A 21,575-nucleotide genomic window follows, 5' to 3' on the forward strand; every position below is an offset into this window, starting at 1 on the left:
GAGCTGAAGGCTGGACCAGGCAGTTTCTTCTGACCTAATTATTCTAATATTCTGTGATCTTGTATCTTTACATACAAGTTGGAATTTCCCTTTGTTCAAATAATAATATTTCCTGAGGTCCATATTTAGTAGGCCCACGCCAGGAAATTCCTTATTTATAATAATGTTTTCTTTCTGGAAAAATGACTAATTTACTGAGGTAGTAATTCAACAAATTGAGCACTGAAGCACAGTTATAAATTTATATAGCTTTGTTCAGACTGGCAATTTAGGAAGATCTGTTAGCTGTTTTAAAGCACATGCATTTCACTCAGGCGTGTGAATTTCAGTGTAAGAGACAAGAATTTTTAGATGTTGGACGGTCACATAGAATTATACCTAACTCTTGTTGAGTAACTGCTCTAACAATGTCAGGCTTAAGCCTTAGTAGTAGGATTTGGTCTTAGGTTTTTTATCTTTTGTTTGTTAGACTTTGCATAGTTGCTAACCTTTTTATTTCTGCAAAATTGCCAGGTCTTCTCTGAAGTTTCCCTGGAAGATGTTTACTAATGTACTTATTGTTCAGGATATTAAAATCAAAGTCCTGAGTTTCTTGATTTAAAAATTTCTCTTTTTCTTCTCATCCAGGTCAAAGTAAGCAGCCTGTGCAGAGCAGCGTGTTCATAAATGTGAAACAAGCCCGCACCATCATGTTTGCTACTAAGAGGTCAGTTTCCACCATTTCTGTTATGATTTTCATCTCAAAAAGAGAATAGTATGGCTGTTGTGACTCTAATCTGAAAATTTTGCATTTTCTAAAACTATTGTTTTACAAAACACACCGACTAGATATGTTACTTTTTCTGTTATAATGATTAGGTTTTCTTTGCTGTAAAGCTCTGGGCTCCTTTGACAGGTATGTGGCATACAAGACAGGTAGTATGAAGGCCAAATAGCATCTCCAAGGCAAGAATGCCAAATAAGAGACTGCATTAGTGCTGGAGGACATCTTTCCTGCTTTCTAGTATGGAAAATAACAGCAGGACAACAATGCATAAGTGTAAGATAGGTTCTTTTCTGTCATTTTAGGGAGTCTGTACTGATATAAGGTAATGTCTATCTCCTACTCTCTGTGATTCAATGTCATACCCCAAATGTCTCATAAAAATCAACAGTTTTGAGTCCATGGTGTCTACTTCCTGCATCTTTCATGAGCATCAGGTAATCTGTATCTGTCTTCAGACAGCATGGCCCTTCTTCCCCCACAGTTCCTGCAGCCACCTGAGCCCTCATGGCACCTTGGCAGGTTATCTATTGCACCTGTGGGTCTTCTGCAGGGGAGCGTGATTTGTCTGCATAACAAAGATACTATAGACCATTCCTCTTGTTGTGAACTCCCTGATTTTTGTGCTTGTTGGTAGGTTTTTAGTAGAAGCTAGTCAAGGCCTTCAGCACTTGTGCCCCAGTCACATGGCAGCCTAATGAAACGTTTGCCCTGTGCAGTGGCAGAACACCTTTAATCTGATACCCGGGCAAATACCTCACCTCTTCTGAATTGCTGGGAAGAGGGGAGGCTACCTTGCCCTTAAGAAGCACATATGAAGCAGCATCTTCCATGTCTGCAGAAGTCAGAGGTGGCAAATGATAAGAAAAAGCATCTTGGTTTCTGAAGCTCCTGCACAAGTTGCACGAGGCTTCAGTTTGAGCTGCAGCCTTGTTGGAGTCAAGGTGCTACAGAGGCTTCCTGTTCCCCTGTGCTCCAGCAGCCTTGGCACTGCTGCCTCACATGGCCAAGAATTCTGCAGGGTCTTTTGTGTCTGGATGAAGTGGCATTGGCAGTCAACTCCAGACTCTGTTACCTTGTACACAAGATGCATAAGCAATACATTTTTAGGGTGTCTTTCCAATAAAAAGATACTCTGGTTGTATTTTTAGATAAGGACAGAATCTGTTGTTTTGTCAGCAGAGATAACTGCTGCAGAGGGTACAGTAATACAACTGCAAACTTCCCATTTGAGGATTTCTGCTTTTAATTAGTTGTCTCTGCAAAATATTAGCACTCAAGTAAATCAAAGGCACTCTACTAAGTGAAATAAATTGTTGTATTACATTATATTCAGATGGGTTAGTTATTTTTGTCAATGTGTAGTATAACCCCATATGAACTCCCTATGGCCTGATCTAAACAGCTTTTTACTCCTAGGATCACCTCTTTATCTTTTCTTAACATTATAAAGCAAAGGCAAAATGAAGAATTGTGTTTGATTGGTAGGCTTGAAATTTCATTCTTTATCTTTTTCCTCACAGATTTAATCTTGATTACTATACAAATGAAAACTCCTCATAAGGAGTATTACAGACAACGTGAAATTCTCTTCCATATCTGCAAACAAAGTTTTATGACAAAAGGTGCATTTGGGGAAGAGAAGCTCTTTGTTTCTCCACTGTACTATGTTCTGCTATGTCTCCTTTTATGCAGACTGTTCTGAATCACTTGCAATAAATAAAGGATATTCTGCTTTCTGGAGGGAAAGAGTTGCAGTGGACTTCCATAATAGTAGCTTTCTATGTGTAGACTTGGAAATAGGATAAAGTATTCCTGAGATTGGTACCATATTTTAGTTAGGCAGTGATTGAGTACTTGTCATATGTTTTGTTCTAACTATTGCAGTTCATTTTGAATTTAGTGTTCATAGAGAACTATTTACTGTGAACAAGAAAATCTTCCATTTCTATTGATAATTTTAAAGGTTATAAACTCCTATAAATAAACTGACTGTACTGAGAGTTTTTGAAATCTTGGTATGGTACATTAATTATTTTCAGAAAAATAAATACTGTTATAATTTGGAAATATCATGAGGAACAAATGTATTTTTCTGTAGGAAAGGATGAGCTAAGGTTTATTTTCTTGAAAAATTTGTTTTTAATTAGTTCTGATAAAACATTACTAATTATAATCTCCATGAAACTTTTCATGAAATTGCATAACGCGGACTCCAAAACTGAGTTATCTCCTGTTACCTGATCTTTGGAAGTTATCAAGTGTATATAGTGCCTCAACTGCTTTTTCATTGATACCATTCTCTAAATTTTGCATATAAATTTATTTTTAATGGATAATCCCTGTTGGATGGGCCAGGAAATGTGATTCTCCAACCACAACAGCTTTGACAAACTTTGTATGTGAGGCAGATATTTCTCAGCTGCTCTATAAGAAACAATATTGTTAATGTGAATTGACATAGCTAACGAAGAGGTGAATTCCTCTTAATTTCAGTTTAATTTGAGAGCTGATGCCATGATTTTAAATACTAAACTGTTGTGGTTTCTCTGTGTTGTTCTTGTATTCTGCTCTCATCTGTTTCTCTATCATGCTAATTTTTCTCCAATTGCTTTAATCAACAATAGGCACCAGCATTGAAATAGCAGAGGTCAGTACATATTCCATTGAGTTCCTGATGTGTTGTATTATTCATGTTGTGTACTTATTTCCATCTTTCAAGAGCAATTGCTGATACCATTCTCCTCATGTGGAAGACAAAAGTATTTAAATGACTTTAGAGAAGGGATTTTTACTTTGTGGGAACCAAGTATATGTGCAAGATGCTCTGCAAAGATAGGCCCCAAATCAATGTGGATCATCAGGATCTACAAAGTTCATCTGTCTACCTACCATCATTATCATGACGTTCAGGGGTACTCTTACCTGTGGTTATTTATGTTCTGCAGTTATGTTCTGCCTCATGTTACATAGCTCATATAAACTGGGTCCATGCACCTGGGGAGTATTTCTCCTGTGTGTCATGCTCAGTTTTCTTTTCCTTCTCTAGCCTAGATTGGAGTGCTTCAAAAGGTAGCCTAAGTGACAAATCCAGCCCTCAGAGCCAAGCCATTTGGTCCCTAAATGAGTTTAGCAGACTGAAGGAAGCAATTGTGAGAAGCAGGATGTGGGCAGTATGGGACATTTGCCTAACCATATGTGTGATATTGCTCCATTCCTGGAGCTACATCCATTTGTCCCTCCATTGAAGAGCCTTGCACATGGTATATGTTTGAATTGATCATGCAGACAGTACCACGCTGGTCCTGTGAAGTGCACAGACTACCAATAACACCTCTGGGTAATTAGAAGTTAGCTGCCACATCCAACTCCATCTGTCTCCTGCAATAAGTATGGTGCCTCCTTCTCCTCCTTTGGTTTGAACCTCAGAAAGGGCCATAGAGCTAAGACAGTGGCTCTTGTGTGATCTGCTGCCAGCACTTAGGCTGTTGAGGGCTAATGTTACCAGGTTTAATCCAAAGTATTTTGGAGGAAGGAAAGAAAGAGAGAAAGCAAGCAAGCAAGCAAGCAAGCAAGCAAAGGACTCTGATCTTTAGGAACCCTGAATGCCCTGATATGAACTCAGCCTTTTATTTTACTATGCTCTTCTTTGTGGAGAGCATTTTATTTATAGGGTGTGAGTTCTGCTTGAGGCGCTGTGGCGAATGCAGCTGGTAGCTTCTGCTAGGTGCTGATGGCTGGTTTGGTGTTCTGTGATGGATGGCCAGGTCAGTCTTGGCCAGTGGTCCAAGAGTTTCATAACACAGCAGTTGTTTCTGGAGGCAAATAGTTTTCTTTCCAAATCGTATTCCAATCAGCCAACCTGAAAGCTGTAGTCAATTTTCTTAGGCCAGATCTGTCAGCAGCAATCTGAGTCCTGTGATAAACAGAAAACAAATCTTTCTTCCAGTGTCTAATCATATTGGTATGTTTATAAACTTAGATAATAGCTAAGCTGGACAAATAGTATGATTGGTATAGGAGGTTGATGAGATTTGGAGAGACACATCAGCTTTTTATTCACTGCCAGTTACTGACTTCCTCATATCTGGTTTTGATTAGAAAGTTAAGGACATAATGTTTATTTATAAACTCCTGATATGAACAAACTGTAGTGTTTTCAAAATTATTTTCAAGATAATATAAGCCTACTTTCTGCATTTGTCTTTGTTTCAGACAGACTATGTTTACATGGTTTCTAAATTTCATGTTTTTAATTGGCATTAGTCCTAGACTATTGCTGTGTTTGTTCTGATAGCCCTGCCAAGTTCCAAAGCATGGCCAGTGGATGCCCACGAAGCTCTGTCCATTACTGAACACTAAGAGCATATGCCAAACTTTTTCTTTAGGATTTGTAATTATACAAAAATAATTATCTGGTTTGACCTAAATTCACATGGTGCTCACCATTCCCTTTCTTTGGCTTTTTAATTGGAAGTGACACTACTTGAATGAAACTATGACATGTTGTTTGTCTTCTTCTGTGTTATAGAATTAACTTCCTTATTGCTCAACCTTGTTATGGTAATGAACTGTAAAATAATATCTGTTGACATGGACTCCTTTTTAACTTTACTACTGATTCCAGAATATGAACTCCTAATTTCTTGCACTGTTTTATTGCTTCGGGGTCTGGAGGATGACTAATATAAAATGATAAGGCAGCTGTGAGACTTGGATTTTATTCAACCAGAACAGACACAGTCTGGAATACAGATGTACATGGGGCAACCCAGTGTGTAACAGACACAGACAGGGTTACAGAGTGGGGGACAGAGAAGGACTTGACACTGTGTAAGCATTAGCCAAAACACTGATGTGTGATCAACAGTATTTAATCACAAATTCAAAACACACCACCATATGGTCTGCTGTGAAGAAAATTGCCTGCATCCCAGTGAAACACAGTACAATGTAAAAAGCCCAATCTGTGTTCATATGCTGAAGTTTAAGCTCCAATAAAATGATTGTACCTATAACAAAAGTGAGAAAATACATCTTTTTAGTTTAACAATCAATCTAATAAAAAATTGGCTTCCTATACATACAAATAAAGTGACAAAATTTTTAAGCAATGGTGAACAGCTTTTAAAATTTTGCTATGAGCAACTGCATCCTTAACTAGAAAATGTGAATTAATACCTGAATATATAATATGTTTTTAGAAATTAAAATATAAAATAAATTTCAGTCAGTTTAAATTTTTCTAAACTGTTAATATGTTTTCAACTTTTTTAAAGAAGTCTATTTTACAATGAGGTTCTACTCTGCCTCATGCAGAGCCTTTCAAAGGCATTTACATGAGCTACTTGGTGTGTATATTTTGTTAGAGAAAGTAGTCTCCATTTCTACACCAACTTCATGCTGTTGGTCTAATACTCAGAATGATCTAATTATCCTGATGTGTTTATTTGCTCTATCTTGGAGTTTCTGTAGAAGTGTCTGTTTATCACCTGCAGATTATTTAATTATAGGATTACACTTGCATTTCAGCTATAACCTTTAATACCACAAGTTCCTTCTTCAAAAGGAAGAAGCTTTCAAAGGCTGACCCTTGAAATTATAAAGAGGACCTAACATCTTAGTGACGGAATTCTTTTTTGTTTGTTTGTTTTCTTTGCAGTTGAATGCAGTGTCTATTTGTTTTTCAGTTGATCTCAAACAATAAATGTGTGAGCAAAACTGCAGACACCTTTCATGTCATGGTTCCAGATAATTTATGCTTTAGAAGATTCAGGAGGCACAGAATTTCTGAGCAAGACCTTAAGATATACTGTGTATGTGGCTTTTCACTTTACAGGGATGTGTTTCCTGTTATACCCTGTTCAAGTTCCTCCTGAAGGGCAAACTGCTGCATTTCCATAATCAGTGGAATTCTTTTACTTGTATTCTAGCAGCCAGGATTTCACATGAATTTTATAGTAATGCTCTTTACCAAGAGTATGCAGGATGAGGAAAATGTTTTGCTTTCATTTTTTTTTAAAAAGTGCATTTGGAAGAAAAATATGCCAGGCTATAAACTGAAGGTCAGTCTTGCTGAATGCTGAAGTCAGTCAAAGGTACTCATGCCCCAATTCAGTCATGTCTTCAGGCAGAGGAAAGCATGAAGAAATTTCCCAGGCAAGAATGAACTTTCCTTCATGCTCAGATTTGATGCTGAGCTTAGGCCCTAGTGCCCTGCAGATATCTCATGTTAGTGGTGTGGTTTTAATCTTAGCAGAGCTGCTCCTGTTAGATTCTGGCTGCAAAAATAGCTTCATAACATTTCTCTCATTTTTAGGAAATAAAGTCTGTAGATTAGAGAATTATTATTCCTGCTACATATGAAATTTACTCTCAATTTGAAACCAATTTTGAAATTCGAACTTCAATGTGAAAAGCACACATACAACAATCAGTACCTAACAGAGCTAAGTGGCTTCATCCAACCTCTGCTGCATTTTCATATGGAAGAATAGTTATGCTGGTGGTCAGAAATACATTTTCTCTCAGGGTTAGCGTGCCAGATACATCTCTGAAGCCTTCTGAAGCAGAACTGGTACCATATAATGAAAGCAGTTACTGTGTCTTAGAGACTTTTTCAAATGCTTCTGGCAATTACATGAATTATCAGATGTCTCCCTTTTTTTGGATGCTTTTTTAAATCCCTGCCCACAAGCACAACACTGTGTCAGAGAAAAAGGCTTTACTCCCAGTTCTTTATTTCTTAACAAAAATCCCAAACCAAACCTCATTTCACAATGTGATATGTCTGCATCCTGCTTGTATGTGTATAAAATCCAGGTTAAATTTTCAACATGGTGAATAATAGATATCTGCACAAGTCCCATGCTTTGCTAATGGGATTTGTTTATGCTGCTCCCTGATACCTTTTTAAACACTCATACTGGTGATGTATTTTATTATAGTGTTACAGAACCCACTTTGGTAAAGTGTGTTCTGATTCTATATTCAGCAACATGAATCAGTCCTGGGGAATGGGACCAACTCACCGTCTGCCTCTGTGCTGTGTTGCTGCAGAGAGTGGTCATGGGCTGTTGGCTCCATATTTATGTGGCCATAAATTGCCTGTTCTGCTGACACTTTAAAGTAAATAAAGGAAAGCATCAGCACTGCTGGCATTCTGGCAGGAAGCCTGAGAGCAACTTAGTATGCCTTGTGTGTCTAACTAATGCCACTTCAATGGAAAGTTTTAATTAAGTGCATGTCTGTGTGTGCAGAGAAGAAATCAAAGGCACTTGGGAAAAAGAAAGTGTATCTGTTCCAGAGTCATTGAGGAGTAATTTGGTGAGAGCACTAAATGGTTTTCAATTAATTGAAAATATTTTCTTAAAGATTGTCAGAAAGGACAAGAAATCAGTATGAAGGGAAGACTATAACATTATTAGTTGTAGTCTAACCTATTTGCCCCATACTTGTTGTAAGATGTCATAGTAGTACAAGTCAGAGGGGTAGAGGTTGTGAAACTAATTTGATATGCTGGATTTCATTAAGCTCTCTAATTGTAATTATTAGAAAAACACTGGAAGCTGGTTTGCCTACAGCCAGTATTTCTGGTTTGTCCTTTCTGTAGCAGTTTCTAAGCTTATAAACATCCAAAAATTCATTGTTAATATGAGTGTAAATTTCATAGCAAATGTTTTATAACTAGGTAGCCATATTAAATTTCTAGCTGTTGAAATTGAACTCATCACATGGGAATTTTAGCTCTATTTCCTCATTTTCACAGTTACAGGAAAAAAATTCACTCAGTTGTCTTCAGACTGTTTAGAAGGATGGCTCTTTGTTAAAAAGAGAAGTTCTGAGGAGCAGGGATAATTAATTTACCACTAGATATGGTCCATGATTTATTTTGGATCTTGTTTGGTGTATAATTTATTGTTCTATCTGCATTACAGCAAAGCTCAAAGGAGGCAACCCTTTTTTTTGTACAGGGCTTGTTATGTCATACTGCATTTGCCTTAATCCCTGTAATCTTTTTAAGGCCTCTATACTGTATGCTTTCCACCCTTTTATCCGTCTTTCAACCAAGGTAGAAACTTGCTTTATTATTCACTAAATGTTTTTCCAGAAGAAATGAAGTTTTTTTCAACAGCCAGTCAAAAACTGTGCAACAAACTCTGTGTGGGGCTAGGGATGACCACACAGTCTTAGCTTTTGTCCTAGTTTGATCTTCCATGTTTAATATAACTCTGAGATACTCTTAAATAACCACAGTGAAAGGACAGCATTTAAACTTTAAGTCATGGTGAACTCTTTTGTTTCTCTGTCTGACATCCTAGTTTAAAAGCATGTTCTTCTGTGTACCATCAGGTGGAAACTTCCCCCATTCTCAAAGCCTTATTGTTTTGGTTTGTTTGTAAACATGGACTAGGTTATTTTCTGAACACAGAATTCTATGTCTGATTTCCTAATATCACAGAGATGTGATGAGATGACTCCCATGACTGCAGAGCTGGAATGGAAGGATAGATGCTCTGTAGAAGGACAGGCAGGGAAGATGAGGAAGGGGCATCACCCTTTATGTCAATGACCAGCTGTGCATGGAGCTCTGGGATGGATGAAGATGCATGTAGAGTACCATGGAATAAAGACTCGTAGGGAAGAGGACACCAACTGGTTGATATTCAAAGATCACCTCCAAACTCAGGAGAGATGCATCCCAGCAAAGAGGAAATCAGGCAAAAATTTCAGGATGTCTTTGTGGATGAACAAGAAGCTCCTGGGTAAACTCAAACTCAATAGAGAGTGTGGAAGCAAGGACAGATAGCTTGGGAGGAATACAGAGAAATTGTCTGGGCAATCAAGGATCAAGTTGGGAAAACTGAAACCCTGATAGAATCAAATCTAGAAAGTTTTTATAGATTCATCAGTAATAAAAGACAGACTAGGGAAATTGTGTGCCCTCTCCAGCAGGAAATGGGAGACCTTGTTATCTGGGGTATTGAGAAGGCTGAGGTATCAAATGCCTTTTTTGCCTCAGTGTTCACCAGCAAGTGCTCCAGCAGCCCTGCCCAAGTTGCAGAAAGCAAAGGCAGGAACTGGGAGAATGAAGAACCACACGTGGTAGGAGAAGATTAGGTTCAAGACCATCTAAGGAACATGAAGGTGCACAAGTCCATGGGACCTGATGAGATGCATCTGTGGGTCCTGAGGGAATTCTCAGAGGAGTTTCTAAACCACTATCCATGATACTTCAGAAGTCATGGTAGTCTGGTGAAGTTCTTACTGAAAGGAAAGGGGGAAACATTACTCCTAGTTTTAAAAAGGGAAAAAAAGGAGACCTGAGGAACTACAGGCCAATCAGTCTCACTTCTGTGCCTGGCAAGATCATGGAGCAGATTCTCCTAGAAACTGTGCTAAGGCACATGGAAAATAAGGATGTGATTGGTGACAGACAACACAGTTTCAGTAAGAGCAAATCACTACTGATGAATTTGGTGCCCTCCTATGATGGGGTTACAGTGTTGGTAGATAAGGGAAGAGAACTGATGTCATCTATCAGGACTTGTGCAAAGCATTTGACACTGTTCCACATGACATCCTTTGTCCCTAGCCTGGAGAGCCATGGGTTTGGTGGATGGACCACCCAGAGGATAAGGAAATGGCTGGTTGGTCAAACGCAAAAAGTTCGTGTCAAGAGCTCGATATCCAGGTACAGAGCAGTGACAAGTGGCATTTTGCAGGGGTCACTAATGGACCACTGCTGTTTAAGAGCTTTACTGGTCACATGGGCAGGAGGATTGAAGGCATCCTTGGCAAGTTTGGCAGTGACACCAAGCGGTGTGGTGTGGTGTGGTGTGGTGTGGTGTGTGGTGTGGTGTGGTGTGGTGTGGTGTGGTGTGGTGTGGTGTGGTGTGGTGTGGTGTGGTGTGGTGTGGTGTGTGTGTGGTGTGGTGTGGTGTGGTGTGGTGTGTGGTGTGGTGTGTGGTGTGTGGTGTGCTGTGGTGTGTGGTGTGGTGTGGTGTGTGGTGTGCTGTGGTGTGGTGTGTGGTGTGGTGTGATGTGGTGTGGTGTGGTGTGTGGTGTGGTGTGTGGTGTGGTGTGGTGTGGTGTGTGTGGTGTGGTGTGGTGTGGTGTGGTGTGGTGTGGTGTGTGTGGTGTGGTGTGGTGTGTGTGGTGTGGTGTGTGGTGTGATGTGGTGTGGTGTGGTGTGTGGTGTGCTGTGGTGTGTGGTGTGCTGTGGTGTGGTGTGTGGTGTGGTGTGTGGTGTGGTGTGATGTGGTGTGGTGTGGTGTGTGGTGTGGGGTGTGGTGTGGTGTGGTGTGGTGTGTGTGGTGTGTGTGGCTGACACATTGGAGGGAAGGGGTGCCACCCAGAGGGACATGGACAGGCTTGAGAAATGGGCCTGGAAACCTCATGGAGTTCATTCAACAAGGCCAAGTGTAAGGTCTAGCACAATGGTTGGGGCATCCTCCTGGGCAGAGGATGGATTGAGAGCAGCCCTGAGGAAAAGGATTTGGGGGTGTTGGTGGATTGCCAAACATGTCCTGGGCTGCATCAAAAACAGCATGGGCAGCAGGGCAAGGGAGGGGATTCTGCCCCTCTGCTCTGCTCTGGGGAGATCCCACCTGGAGGACTGAGTCCAGCCCTGGGGTCCCCAACACAAGAAGGAGATTAACCTGTTGGAGCAAGTCCAGAGGAGAGAAACAAAGATGATCAGAGGACTAGAACACCTCTCCTGTGGAGAGGCTAAGGACAGGTTGCCCAGAGAAGTTGTATGTGCTTGGAAGTGTTCAAGGCCAGGTTGAATGGGACTTTGAGGTACCCTGGTCTAGTGGGAGGTGTCCCTGCCTATGGCAGGAGGATTAGAACTAAGTGATCTTTAAGGTCTCTTCCAAACCAAACCATACCATTCTATGATTCTGTTCTAATATCTTTTTCTATTCTTGCTATTGTTATGAAAATGTGAGTCTGAAGACTGGAATAGGTAAAGCTTCTGTCTTATCCTGCATACTTCCTTCAGCTGTATATAGCAGATGGGGAGTCTCCTGGCAAGGGGAGAAATAAATGCAACAGATGCACAATAAGAGCAAAAAAACTATGAGAGTAGTTCCAAGAATTGAAGATGCCATAAAAAGGTTATTTACCTTTTGGCAAATCATTGCATTTTGCCTGACTTTTATTATTGTGTGAGATGATAAATATTTTGGCATTTATTATGATAAACTAGTTGTAAACAGAATTTTCTTGTTTCTCTGGGTATTATGGAGCAATGCTAGACGCTTCCACAGCTCATAACAAAGACAGGAATGCTTATGAACACCACAGGGAAAGCCCAGAAACCAGAAAAATTACGTATATCAGAGTATTCCAATTAAAGCAATGAATGTAGTTTTAAAACCTTTGCTATGGTCTTAAAATATTTACAAGATCATTGCTTCACATTAAGGTAAAGCAGTGGTCCTGTGCAGAATGTAGGAAGACATGAGGACCATTGCCCTTACCATACACCAATCTTGCACACAGTTCCTCAGGCAGTGCATAGGCAGGCTCTGGATTTTTTTGCAGCAGCATGTGAATGCTAAAAATTTCAGAAAATGGCCCAAACCCCCCATTTTAATGATAAGGTGGTTTGTCACAAGATTGAATGGTGTCTGTCCTGGCAGACAATCAAAACTTGCTGTGACAATGAGCAATCAGCTGAACTGGCTCTGAGCAGGAGGATCCCGAGAGGTCCCACCAGCCCCAGTGGCCTTCTTGGAGGCTGTGAAACAAAAAATACCTTTATAATAAGAAACCTCTGAACTCCAAATTTCTGGAAGCAATGAAGCTTTGTCCTACAGTTTGTCCTGCTGTTTACCACTGTCTGTATTGATTTCTGTCTCAGAGCTGGTCTTGGCCACCACCCCAGAGGATGCTGAGCAGGGCTGACTATTGTTCTGAGGTTCTTGCATGTGTTAAGAGGGTACTGGGCTACACTGCAGATAAGGAGTAAGTCTATAGAGGACACACTGTTTAGGAGAGGAGGGTAAAGCAATGCAGCTACACCTGTGATCCAGGCAGGGCAACCTGGGGAGAGTCCTGACACAGATTTTGCATGAGGTTTTTTTTTTCTTATCAGTTGTGTGATGTATGGCTGGTGGGCCCTCATCTGTGAGGAGACACTGAAGATCCTGGGTCCTTTGCTGAAGAGTTGTGAATCTGTGCAGCAGAAATGGGGACCATCCAACTAATGCTCTGCTGTGCTGGGGAGAGTGGGTGTTGCCAGAGCCTAGTACTAGCACTGGCACTAGTACTGAAGGAAGAGGAAAATAAATTAATTCCAGTTAAACATGAGTGTGACATTTCCACTCTTAGGTATGGGTTACTATTTCTAGCAGGAAACAACTAATGGTTTGGCTGACAGCAAAAAGACAACATTATCTTTAAAATGGGAATGTGATTTTTTCAAATGGAGCAAAACTGGCTTAAGGACAGGCATGCCTACCAAAAAAACCTTTTTTTCTAATTACTTTTATGTAGAGCACTAGCAGCAGAAAGAATAGCAAGCTGCCCCATATTCTGACCGTGTCTGTCTGTAGGAGATCTAGATGCAAGCCTGGCTTGTGGCAGGTGCCTTTTTGCTTGTGCTGTCTCAAAGAGTCTCTGCTATCAGATACAGCTGTGTGTTACTTTCACTTTCCAGGCACCTGTGTTTCCTCATGCCAGAGCTGCCCTTTGGGCTGCCTTTCTGCAGTGTGAGTTATGCCAGTAGAGATCCAGGACCCTTGTACTGAGAGAAGAGCTGCTGCATGCATCATCTTTAATACAAGGATTGGCTTGCATTGTCTGAATTGATTCCAGTTCATAAAGCTGACATTTAATTGACATCACAGTTAACCATCAATGTCCTCAACAGAGTTAGTCCAACTTTCATGTTTTAATAACTGTGAACAGCATGGAGGCCAAGATAGATTCCTTTCAAGGTAGATTCATTAGGGCAAAAAAAGATCATTAGTGGCTGGTAATGGATTGTTTCTCAGTAAGATAAACGCAAATTCAGACATGCTTTGAACTGTCAGTGTAGGCTTGCTTCAATGACAAAGGGAGCAGGTGAGCTGGGGTATCCTGCTTATTCTTTTTACTTCTGTTATAAAAAAAAAATCTTTGAAAACCAAAAAGTGTTGGAAATACACTGTCCTATCCACTAATGAGCAGTAGAAGTAATGAGATCTCTCCAAACTCCCTCAGTGTCCACATACTTGGCATATCCTTGTCTGAACTTCATCTGAGGCTTTTCAAAGTGATATGTGGCTTTGGTGTCAGGAGAGAAATACTGGAAGTAGTTTCCATCTATTTTAGTCGTTCAGTGACTCATGCTGAGTGGTAGGATCAGATCAGATCTGGGTATCTATTATGCTTTGTGATGAGCATATGAGATGGTCTCTGCTGTGCTGTATTCCTGTCTAGTCAATGGGCAACATTCATAAAACCAGGATGAGGAAAATTTGCTGATAACCATGTGTTTGCCAGAAAAAAATTTATCTGAAGGAATACGTTCTATGTGGCAATATCCTTAACATGTAGGATGGTGCAGTGGTGGTAATGGTAGAGTCTCAGCTTGCCCATAAAATTATCTATTCCCCTGAAGCCTCTTCAAGGGATTTTCACACAGAGTGTGAGTTCTTTCCTCTTCTGGTCAATAAGGACTCTGCTCACATGTGGAGTTCTGGCTGGAGCTGCAAGGGAATCCTTATTCCTTATTAATTTAAAGGTTGGATTTAAGAGAGGCTTCCTGAAAGCAAACTGGCCTTTGGTAAAGCACAGCAGCTTTCTGTGGCTTTTACCTCCTGTTTGCATTGGCACCCCGAAATGCATTTGTTTGAAAAAGTATATAGTCTGTTTCTTAAAAAAAAAAAAAAAAAGAGAGAGAGAGAGAGAGAGAAAAAGAGAGGGAAAAAAAAAAAAGAAAAAAGAAAAGCTTTTCCATTCTCTGTATCTTATTTACCAGAAGAACTCCCTTGTGCACCATGCCATAGAGAGAAAAAATTTCTGAGCTCTTTGTTTTTCTGTACTTCTCACCTTGTGACATTTTCTCACAGGAAATATCCACAGCACATGCAAATGTTGAGAGTTTGGTCTCAATCCTTGTGACTAGCAATGGCTAAGATGCATGCAGTTTCCATCTCAGAAAAAGCTGATCATGTGCTTCCTTTGATAATGAAAGATATTTAAGTCTGAAGATCTTGTCTAGCTAATATGATTATTTTAGTTTTAAATTGACTACAGAGCTGAACATATTCATGTGAAAAGTTTCCTAGCCTCACTAAATGGCAGGTATTGCATAAAAGAGTGCAGATATTGGCATGATTATGAAATATCAAGTATACATACTGATAAACAGATTTTTTAAAATTATTGTTTTTTTTCTCCTCAAATGCCTCTCTAGATTCTGTCCAGTCTCTCTTGTGAAAGTTTCTCAAAGCAAATTTATAAGAGAAGACTTGTCTTCACAGAACTTTTTTCTGTTTGTTAACGTGTTTTGCTGCATTTGGTGCATATTTGTAAAAGTGAATGTTACATACATAACATTAATGAAGAATTTGACAGATTATTTTGTTCTGTTTGGGCCTTTAATTCAGGAAAAATTGTCTGCTTGAGAACAAGGAATTGAACTTATACAGACATTTCTTGATGAAATCCTACGGTCTTGGTTGTTTATGATGGCCTGGGATTTAACCCTCCCTCTCCCTCTTTAGTTTTGTTCATTCTTATAGTCTCTAATTATGGAAGAGTTGACTTGGAAGAATATTATGTTTTATTTTGTGATTATATTGAAAATCGAAATTAAATCTTATCTGCATATAAAATTTACCCATTAAAATGTGTTACTAGAAGGAAAATGCTGTTAACTACAAGCTGTGAAGAGTTCTTGGCTGCAGAGTTTTTATCCTGTGGCTCTGCTCATCAATAATGTTGCTGCTGTTTCATAGAAGATTTGCATCAGAGGATGAAATCCTGGGACCATTGAAGTAACTTGTGAACTGCCACTAGAGCTGGGGCTTTTCTTATCCTCAGTGGTGGCCTGAACCCTGTGTAATTCTCTCTCTCTCTCTGCCCCCCATGCAAGTCTCACAGTGGGGATTAAAGTTGGGTCATGAAGGGATTGTAGCAAAAAGCTACGGTTCTGAGTAAGTATTTGAATACATAATTATTTAGTGGTCTTCTCATTTTCTAGGATGCTTAAACCATCTCATACTGCAGGTACAAGTGCTCTGATTTATATGATCTCAATAGTCACAATATAATTGAAATGAAGCTAAGGAGGTTCAGGACCTCAAAGTTGCTGTTTATCTTGTGACATATAATTATTTAATGGTTTATATGTAGATCTAGATATATATCTACCTCAGTTGTATTTCTTTCTTCAAACTTTAGGAAGACTCTACTCTCTTAGTTTAGATCCAATTACTTCTAATAATTGGTTTGATGCCTCTGTGAGGTAGATAATGTACTACTATTGTAAATTGTGTTGATGGTGCTGGTTTCAGGTTTCATCCAAAATGGATCATCCCACAGGAAGATCAGCCAGCTCTGCATCCTGCAACTTCAGAGTTCAGGGTTACTGCTTTAGGTTGCTGCCTATTGATTTTGTTGTGTTTGGCAGATCCAGACATGTTGGACTTGCTGTGTGTTCAAAGCAGGCAAATGTACTGCTTTCAGGATTCCAGTACTGGTAGAACTGCTGTCAGGAATGTGGAATTAAACACATTAACAGTTCAGGAGATGAAAGCATCCCTGTATATGTTGACAGCCTGTAGTGCTGGTTGCCTGGTAACAATGGATAGGTTAAAACCACCCCATGGACTGAATCCTGGAGAAAACCAGATATATATCTCCTGTACACAGGGTGTGGTAGATAAGTATTTTGTGCAGCTAAGTACTCTACTCCATGACTGTTTAGCAGTATTTGCAGCTGGAAGGAATTAGTTACCTTTGTCAGAGTTTGTGTTAATATCACATAAGTAAAACACTGCCTCAGTTAGTTTCTTCCCCTGGGATAATTCATTGATTCACTTATTTTAGCTGCTCATTTATAATGATCTAGTGTTATGTGTTTTCAGAGGTCATTATCATATGTGTTTGCAGTGCTGGATATTTTACAAAACTCCTGGTCTTCCACTTCATTCATGAGAAGAATGTTCTGATGACTGTTGCTTGTGGTCTTGTTTCTCAGAAATACTTTGTGTTCTGGAATTTCACTTAATGTGTATCTAACTCTAAATATATAACATGAAAATTTAATTAGTTTACTGATTCATATCTGCTTTTGAGGTTTTTAAATTTAAACAAATCAAGAACACAAAGCAATGTCCAGAGTATTTCAGAGAACATGTTAAAAGAAAAAAGCATCTAGTGTTGTACTGGAACCTGTAGTTTTAGAAAGGAACTGGAGCCAAAATAACAGCTCACCTCTGGAAAAAGCGGGAGAGAGGGAGGTTTTGCCTTCTGCCTCTGATGCTCTCCTTTGCTCACTTCCCTTCTGCCACTGAAGCAAGTGCCAGGAGCCCGTGGGTGATTGCCTGGCAGGTGGTGCCACTACCTAAAGCAGCAGAAGCCCGTCTTGGGGCAATAACATTTCTCACTGTGCCAATGATGTGTCTGGCCTGGCATCCAGCATCAGAGCTATTGCAGGGAAGGTGGAGGGCTGGTGCAGGCGTGACTGTGGGGAGCAAGCGAAACCCTGCCAGATTTTGGGGGTTGCACTGTGGACTGCTCCCTGCTTTGGGCTGTAATAATTAGATCTTCCATTTTAATTTAAAAAACCATTTTAAAAGAATAGAGTAGAATAGAATAGAATAGAATAGAATAGAATAGAATAGAATAGAATAGAATAGTTCAGTCAGCAGGGACCCACAATGATCATCAACTGCCTGAGCAACTCAGGGCTGACAAAAAGTTAAAGCAAATTTTTGAGTGCATTGTCCAAATGCCTCTAAAACACTGACGGGCTTGGGGCATTGACAACCACTCTGGAAGCCTGTTCTGGTGTTTGATCACCCCCTCAGTAAAGAAATGTTTCCTGTTCAGTCTGAACCTCTCCTAGCACAGTTTTACACCATTCCTGCACTTCCTGTCAGTAGATACCAGGAGGATGAGAGCAGCACCTCCCGCGCCCCTTTCCCTCCTCAGGAAGCTGGGGAGAGCGATCAAGAGTTCCTCGGCCTCTCTTTATCCAAAGCAAACCCAAAATCCTCAGCCGCGGCCCCAAAACTTAGGTGTCAGAAGTGGGATTCGAACCCACGCCTCCAGGGGAGACTGCGACCTGAACGCAGCGCCTTAGACCGCTCGGCCATCCTGACCCACGTGGGGGTGCTGTGTCTGCCCCATCATTGTCTATTTGTAGATATTTTTAGTGATGCAATATCGTTTTTCTGCATACAGTGGGTGTTAAAAAATATTCCAAATGAAAACGTATTTTGCGTTGACTCTCTGGTAACCATAATAACTGATGTTTATTTGTACATGCAGCTGTTGCATTCTCTGAGTATGTGAGTGTTAGTGTATTAAGAAAGAAGCAGATACTGTTGCACGTATATTACATATGCTGTGGAGCAGACATTTGAAGCTGTAAAGAAATTAATAAAAATGTGGTATGCAGTAGGTTTCACAAGGACATTGCTTAAGGCTGATTTGTTTCCTGTAATGTCTATGAAAATCCCCCTGAGATATCTACAAGTTATTTATGGTAAGTTCTCTGATATTTGAAAGGTGACTGTGACACTGAAAAAAATTGTATGTCTCCTTGCTGAGGGTTTTTTCAAAAGAATTCATGTGCTTGAAAACTGAATTTGGGAAACTCAATATAAAAATTTGGTCAGGATTTGGGAGTAAAAATCAATATGGAAGGCAAGAGGTGTGCCTGTTTGGAGGCATCATGTTAAAAGTACAGTGTCTCTGTTTGAAACATAAACTTATCAGAAAAAAAAATTTGAAATGGGATAACCAGAAACTGACTATCAGAAATGGCAAATATACCTCTGCCCCCAAAATATATATAAATATATATATTAAAAATAAAGCTCCTTAGAACAATATTTTCCAATGACAAAAAAAGGCTACGGTCTCTACTGGATTGGCCAGAAATTGGTACTGGTTTTGTTTGGTACTGGTATTGGAGGGAAACTCTTGCTTCTATATGGAGAAACCAATTCTTCTGGCTCCAGTTTGTCAATGTCTTTCCTGCACTGGGGAGCCCAAAGTGCTGGGCCCAGTATTTTGGTGCTGTCTCACAGATGCTGAGTTGAGGGAAACAATGACTTGTCTTAACATCCTGGCCATGTCCTTCCTTGGAGACACACAAGAGTTGGCTGGACAAGACTCTCTCTTGTCCTGACTTCAGTCAGACCTATCTTCAAAGTTGACTTTGCTTTGAGCAAGACTTCAGAGCAGGTAAGTGCTAAAAGTCCCCTCAAATGTAAACTCTTTTGTGATTCTACAACTATGTGCCACAATTTTGAACAATTTTATGTAAAAACACCTTGTGAATTGAGAGTATTAATTCTGTATCTTGGATATGCTGTAATGTGTCCTGAACCTTTACACTTTTATCCTTGTACTCATTCTAGGGCAACAAGTAGTCTTGTTTAAGACTGACAGAATGAAAAGACTAACCTGTGTAACCAATGTTCTTGTAACATACTGGAAATGTTATGCTTCTTGGTACAATGGGAGTCAGAAGTTATGCTGTAATGCATTTCAGTATTCCAGTCTTGGCTGACTTACTGGAAGGTGCAATTTTCTCATGTTTAGAATTAATAATATATTTAAATGTTGTAGAAACAGGGCCTTTGAAAGGTCACAAAACATGTTTATATGCACCAGAGTAAGAGTCTTAGCCAATGTGGTGCTGTTTGTTTGATGGGTTGGTTGGTTGGTTTTTTCTAAACAATAGCTCGTGGAGTCAACAGAAGTAGACTTATGCTGGCTTTGGTATACAGCAAGATGGGCAGAGTCCAATAAGCAGAAATACAGATGGCAGAAGTTTGACCGTCAAAGTCTCCTCCTAGTGTAGTAACTCCAGAATGAGCAGCAGTTGCAATGTAGTCTCTTTCTGCTGTCAGCATATAGCTGTCTGGGTCTTCAGCCAGCAGCTCCAAAATCTTGTGTTCCCTACTTCAAGAAACATTGATGATGTAAAGCTGACTGAATATGTCTTGAATTGCTGGGAAATTAACTAAATAGGTCTTAATTTAAGTCAAGTCTAAGTCATAAAGATAATATTACCCATTGGCTTCCAGACTGGTGGATCACACAGGCAGGCATAACTAACTGCATACCAAACATACAGTGACCTTAGTGAAGAATCTGCTCAGGCCTGCTCCTGGACAGCTCTCTCTTTAGAGTGGGCATTTTTTGGCCCAGAACTTCACTACTACAGAGCTAATGCTCAGGCTCTTCCCTAAAATTCTGCAGATCTGGCTAATTTGCTGGTCAAAATGTAGTAGTACCTAGTATGCTGTTGCTATACTGACTGAATTGAGCTCTAGTAAGTGAACTGAAAACCTCAATAAAAATGTATTTAAAAAGATATATATATTCCCCAAATGCTTTGGCACAGACTTATCTAGCTGCCTGTCCATCACACAGTCAGAGTCATCAGACTTGAGGCTGGAGGTGTTCTATTGCAGGATGTTGATGGGCTCCAGCAGATGTGCTCCTTAGCCATTAAAAAGAAAGTCCCTGTGATGCAAAGTGCATTGGTATTATCCATTGAAAGGGCATGCTCTACTGGTTCCTGAACACATGTCCTCATGAAAAGAGGTGAAGAAGAAACTTTGGCAAAGGTGTCATTGTTGGCAGTCTCTCATATTGGCTTTATGCTGGTGCCCAGCCTAATCAGTGATTTACACTGTCAGTGTACAGTAGCAGTTGGTGTATTTAAATGCTGGGTCGAGTATCTCCAGTACTGGAGATAAAAGGCATCATGAATTCCTTCATATGAAAGTTTTTCTCCCAACTGTGCTGTCCTTCCTGTTACTCGGTAGCCCTTCCTTGGCCATTTTGGGTTTCTGTCTGCTTTAAAGGAAAGCTTCTCACAAAGTGAGAGCACCTTTTGTGCTGTTCTTTGTCTGAATAGGAGAGTTGCTTTCTGCCTTATGTTCCAGGGTTCTCCCTGGGACCCTGAAAGGAGTACTTATTAATTCAAAAAGAATGACTGTACCAGTGCATCTCCTTCCAAAGAGAAAGTGGAGCATGTTATACGGGTGATAATGAAACTAAATGTGGCTAAATGGAGACTTCAAATAATGATGCCTTTTCAATATTCTTATAACTTCACATTTTGCCCCTAGTTCTGCAAAAGAAAATGTGTTTGACTTTACAGGTACCACTCATCATATTCTCAGGTCGTTTTTGGTTGCACAAAGAGAAATATAAAGAGATGCATAGACACAAAGCATTGTCAAGAATGTGTCTCTTCCTGCCCCCTGTAATCTTTAAGGACCAGACTTACTTATTTATATTTAAAATATATATACATCAGTAGCAGAAACAGATTGTAAGCTGGAAACAAGACTGCTCTGCATCAGCACCGTATTGTTTCAGCTGCCAACTGTCTTTGCAGCAGAACTTCAAGTCATGTTGTGGTCACAGGAAGCAATAGTAATAGAAGCTTTTTCCTGGGCATATTCCCTCTGTTCCAGTGGGAATTAGAGATCTGAGGGGAGAAGCTGAGAAAAAAGGTAATCATCTTACTCTATTCAATGCATATTGAGAATCGTCTTACTCAGTTCAATGGGTCTTCCTTATTAGATAACTCATCCTCAAAACACCTTATAAATAAATAAAG

The 21,575-nt window shown here is 40.0% G+C and overlaps 1 protein-coding gene and 1 non-coding gene across 5 annotated transcripts in view; one reads left to right on the plus strand and one right to left on the minus strand.

Annotated features, from left to right (window-relative positions):
- The window catches only part of OXR1 (oxidation resistance 1), a 260,480-nt gene that overhangs the window by 36,709 nt on the left and 202,196 nt on the right, over positions 1–21,575 (plus strand). For all 4 annotated transcript variants that reach the window (XM_085053401.1, XM_085053400.1, XM_085053404.1 and 1 more), the window contains exon 2: positions 628–706. In XM_085053401.1, coding sequence (XP_084909527.1) covers positions 628–706 — 79 coding nt within the window. The remainder of the gene's footprint in view (positions 1–627; positions 707–21,575) is intronic.
- TRNAL-CAG (transfer RNA leucine (anticodon CAG)) lies at positions 18,005–18,087 on the minus strand. The gene has a single exon. It is a non-coding gene; the product is annotated as a tRNA-Leu (tRNA).

The sequence above is a fragment of the Lichenostomus cassidix genome, chromosome 2 (genome assembly GCF_008360975.1).
Source record: "Lichenostomus cassidix isolate B80296 chromosome 2, HeHo_3.0, whole genome shotgun sequence".
Lineage (NCBI taxonomy): Eukaryota > Metazoa > Chordata > Aves > Passeriformes > Meliphagidae > Lichenostomus > Lichenostomus cassidix.